General features: G+C 48.0%; 3 protein-coding genes across 3 annotated transcripts in view; all 3 read right to left on the minus strand.

Annotated features, from left to right (window-relative positions):
• TRAVEDRAFT_77447 (uncharacterized protein) overlaps positions 1 to 326 on the minus strand; it is a gene marked incomplete at both ends in the record, with an annotated part of 838 nt that extends 512 nt beyond the window's left edge. The window contains one exon of the mRNA XM_008045086.1: positions 208 to 326. Within this exon, the coding sequence (XP_008043277.1) occupies positions 208 to 326 (119 nt within the window). The remainder of the gene's footprint in view (positions 1 to 207) is intronic.
• A 1562-nt stretch (positions 327 to 1888) lies between these two features.
• On the minus strand, positions 1889 to 2467 carry TRAVEDRAFT_132769 (uncharacterized protein; the record flags this gene model as incomplete). Its single annotated transcript, XM_008045087.1, has 2 exons — positions 1889 to 2123; positions 2310 to 2467. Coding segments are annotated over 2 exons (393 nt in total), but the record flags the coding sequence as incomplete, so codon positions are not given.
• A 1977-nt stretch (positions 2468 to 4444) lies between these two features.
• TRAVEDRAFT_89136 (uncharacterized protein) lies at positions 4445 to 4699 on the minus strand (the record flags this gene model as incomplete). Its single annotated transcript, XM_008045088.1, has 1 exon — positions 4445 to 4699. A coding segment is annotated over one exon (255 nt), but the record flags the coding sequence as incomplete, so codon positions are not given.
• Between the last annotated feature and the right edge of the window lies 1 nt (position 4700).

The raw sequence follows: 4700 nt of genomic DNA on the forward strand, positions 1-4700 counted from the left end.
TGAGTTTGAGCCATTCAAGCGCATCCGCCACTTTGTTACGCCGTACTAGCATGGGTGTGCGCTTATACTCCTTAGAGGTTGGTTGGTTAGGTCCAAGGTACAAGAATGCTAACACTTCGCTCAATTCCTCACATCTAGGTGGCAGCACAGAATATATCTTGGGCATGGGAAGTGAATGGCTGGACCACATTAGCACGTAGCTTGGACATGCCTGACATATGGACCTTGACAATGCAGTGGTTATGCTTTACACGTGCTATCAGCATTTTCTCAGTGAAACTCAAATTTTGTAGCTGTGGTGGGACCTCTCCAAGCCATAGACCATTTGCCAGACTGTCTGCAGGAGTACGACCTTCTTTGAGTTCTGATAAGCATGACTGACAAATATTATCACAGCCAGGAAGAGTGACCATGTTGTCTGACATCAGCAAATTCTGATCATATTCTTCCTTGATGATGGACAGCAAGTGCTTTTGTGGTATAAGCTGGGCGCATACTGTACAAGCAGACTCATGGAAGTCAGAAATATCTGTGGCAAAGTCTTGGACAATATCCTTACATCAATGAGCAGAAAGATACAGAAAATGTGTTTCGCGCGCGCGGGCGCTTATTTCTGCGGATAACTGCGCCGGGCTCCCTGCAGCACACAAATAACGGGCACTATTTTTCTGCGTCGTCTGTGTTATTTGATTGCTCGTGCTCGCTGTCTCTCTCATTCATACTGCATCCTCTTCCACTCTACTCCCAACCTGCTGCAATGCCGCTGATGAGTTTTCAAAAAGTGTTCATGGTCCATTTTGTTGTTGCAGATACACTGGATCCAATTTAATGGTGTGTCCGAGGTGTCATCATCCAATGGGCTGCACTTAGTAGTGCAGTATGAATTCTGTTAGTGCTACAAGACTGCATGACTCTTTCAGGCTGTGTTCAGCACACCAACATCTTACCTCCACACTGACATGCTGTATGTTTGCGCAAAAACTGACTGTCTCATCATGCAAGCTGTCACCACACATCCAAAGCTTACAATTCATGTAGGTCTTCTTCTCCTTCAGAACAACTTGCTCATCATGGAAGTTACTTTCACAGGCATAATGGCCACCAGCCAATTTACAGGACAGACAGACCATCTATGAATACCCTGATTTTCAGCAGTTTGTCAATGCTATCCTAGCAAATAGAGATGGACACCACCTGCACATGGACTAGATGTGATACTGCCTTGTTGACCACCTGCTGCTAGGATTCAACAACCCTCACCGGTGTGCTGTGGCTGCAGAGAAAGCAATAGGCCACCAAAACATGACCCCTTCTCTTGATCACCGATGCACAGATCCTGCACCCATGATTCACACTAGCTGCAGACAAGCCAGTTTCTTCCTCCCTCACTGATCTGATGTGTTAGTCATGAATGAGGTCAACTAGACACAAAGAAAGGACAGATAGGAAGAGGTCCAGAGGAAAAGAAATGAATAGATGAATGGTGGCAAGGGCACCAAAAACACAGTCCAATAGCTGCTGGGCATGAAGATGTCAGTACCAGCAACGGTCTGGTATGGTCTCGGGCTGTGCAGTAGGTGGAAATCCACCATGGGTGCGACAGCCAGAGAAAGGTTTAGAGGTCACATCTCCTAACACCTTGATGAACTATGTGGGACATGCATTCAACCAATGCATGAGCTCGTCCTTATTGTCTTTTCTCGAAGGTGCCATATTAGACAGCCTTTTCACAACCGCTTCACACTGCTCAACAGAGAGGGCTCAGTGCCTGTCTCAGGGTATTTCCCTGATTTGGAGTTCCTGATTTGGAGTTCACTGTGCACCTCCCCAAGCTGAGCCCTAGGTGGTATCGCCCAGGTAGAGCTTTTCACAGGTTTTTATACAGCTTTCAAAGCTTGCAATGAACCCCAAAATTCGCTATGGCCTGTATCATACATTTCAGGTTGCATGGGAGGCCTGTAGAGTGTTGTGTACTACTGATCTTCCATGTCTGCAGGAAAGTGTTCACACGAGCACACAGATCAACACCTGTCCATTCAGACACTACTGCATTGGCAAGGAGCATGTCTGTGATCATTGCCCACGGTGCTTGAATGTCCATGATAGTAAGGTACACCTTCAACCTGTCAGAAGTCCTGAGGGGAGGGCGGATGAAAATGAATTAAAGTGTAGAGGACATGGCTGTAGGCCGCATACTTATATACTAATTACAAGCAAATGTTCGAGTGCTACTAAGTAAACACTTACTAAGTGTAACCTAATCGAGAACTTATACCAACATTTGAGCGCTAAATCGCGCATTTCAACACAACCACATGAGGTCTATTGCTTCATTCTGTGCCCATATGTCCAGAAGGTTAAGACTTCCTTCACGTGTTGGTAGGTGCAAGGTCTCCCTGCTCACCTGCAGGTGGGTGTTCCCACTCCAGATGGATTTTGCTACTATTTCTGTGAGTTTCTTTTCCACACTCTATGGCATCATCTGCACCGTCAGGAACTGGGTAGGGCCTCCTACTTCCATACCAACAATCAGCTTCCACCCGTAGAGTGAGGGATTGCTTTGCCCCCACCTGTGGAGGTTGGCCTCAATTTTCTCGATCACTGGCTGCCAGGACATGCCCAGCTTTGTTCCATTCCTAATCCATGTGCCCAGGCATCTAGCTTCTCCATCCTGGATGATATGGACACTGTCCAGGATGGGCAAGCTGCGCTTGTGCATCCTTTGCGACTCAAGCATTCTTGCATGGTAGGTTGGGGACCCAATAGGGAGGATTTCAGTCTTTTCACAATTGAAATGTGCTTGTGAGGCACAGCATACTGAACCACAGAATACTCATTGTCTTTGCACAGGTATATCATTGTATTGTCAGCAAAGAGATTTAATAATGGTGAGCCAGAGGGCATTTAGGGTGCCATGCCTCCGTCAGATGACTCTTCAACGTGGTGCGGTGCCCTCTCAATTGCTCTGGCTCTGCTTCATTGGCACACCCGGTGGCACATCTCAGGCGGTGGTCAGGTAGGGTGTTTTTACAGCGAGATGATAGTGGAGAGAAGCCAGGGGAGCCATGCATTCAAATTGCCACACTATGAGGGAGATGCTGATGCCAAAATGATCTTGAAGCTGCATATGGAGTTCATCAAGGTATAGTGTAGGTTTGGTGGCCAACATGGTCTTGATATGCTCCACCATGGGTGTAGAGAGGAGGCGAAACCGGCCAGGGCTTAGTGCGAGAGGGTTGTGGTGCCATACCGCTGGAGGTAGAAGAGAGTTTTGTAGACCAAGGTAGTATATGATCCCCAGCGTAGCACTTTGTTTTTGTATGAGGGTAGTTCAGGGTACGCATTTCTGTGGCTGAAGAGAGCTCCGAGAGGTGCTTGTGCAACTCTCCTACACGGGATTGCGACCAGAATGCTGTGCATGCAGCTGCTAGGGCGCAGACGTCTTCTGGGCTGCCTGGATTGAGATGCTTGTGTAGTAGCTTGAGCATGTGCATGATGATAGGCAACCTAGGAGGTCTGCCATTGGGTGCAAGGCATTCAACGTCGTTGAGCATGTGCCTGAGTCTTGCCCTGCCCAACCAAGTGGTTCCTTGCACCACATGGCATGCCTGCATGGCCGATAGATTGTTCTGGACTGAACCCTCGATGTGCATGCCAGCAAAAGATGCTGCAAAAGCACAGAGTAAGTACCAAGGGTGCAGTTGGATGGCTACAAATAGCTAATGATTGGATAAGACCTATCATTGAAAACAAATGGTGGAAACATCAGGATAACTAGACCATGGGTGATGAGACATATGGTACAAGGATGTGGGGCAATTTTACAGTAAGTGGTAACATGTCAGAGTGTTGTCTTTTGAGGCAACCCATACAGTCCTAACCCAGACACCAAGAAGGTATCAGACAGACGAGCACACCACCATTCCACTTCCACTAGTGCGGCTGTAGAGATTTGGTGTTTGGTGAAGTCAGACTCGTGTGAACAGAAACCGACCAAGAGCTGGTACAGAGAAGGTACCCTAGAGCAGCCTTCTGGGAGAGTTAAATAACAGTGGTTCAGGGTGCCCACCACCACTTCAACATCCTTTTCCACAGTGGAGGCGCCTGTGACCCAAGGTGCAAGATGCAGGATTTTGACTGTGTGCACAGGGATGTCCCAGAGAAAGCCTGCATAGACAAAGGAAAAGGCGAAGGGAACATGCTTGGGGATCGACCACAGCCAGCCTAGTGAGTGGCCCACAGAATATTGCATGCACCCTCAGACTCACTGGAATAATGGCAGGACGGGCTGCTTCCTGTCCTTGGGTTTTGCCTTCTCGACCATCTGCCATGGAGCATCTGCCTGTATGTCTTCAATTGGGAATGGATCACCAATATTCCATGTTAAGGCCCTGTGCATTGTCTTTGGCATGAACTGCTCTCCCTTCCACTTTCTGAATGAATGGATGAGTTCATTGTGTGTGATGCCTGTCACTTTGGGTGAGATCTTGCCCAGGTAGCGCAGCTTGGTGATTTCATCCAGCAACTCAAGCTCTCTGAACGCCTGACGCAGACTTCCAGATATTCCTCCGGTCAGCTTTCTTGGGTCAAATGGCTGCACAATAATGGTCCCATTATATGTGGATCCTCTGGACAGGCAGGTGTAGATTGACTGGTGAGAGCGGCAATTCTGCAAATCACACACATTATGTGGCCGTGTA

This window comes from Trametes versicolor (assembly GCF_000271585.1).
Source record: "Trametes versicolor FP-101664 SS1 unplaced genomic scaffold TRAVEscaffold_11, whole genome shotgun sequence".
NCBI lineage: Eukaryota > Fungi > Basidiomycota > Agaricomycetes > Polyporales > Polyporaceae > Trametes > Trametes versicolor.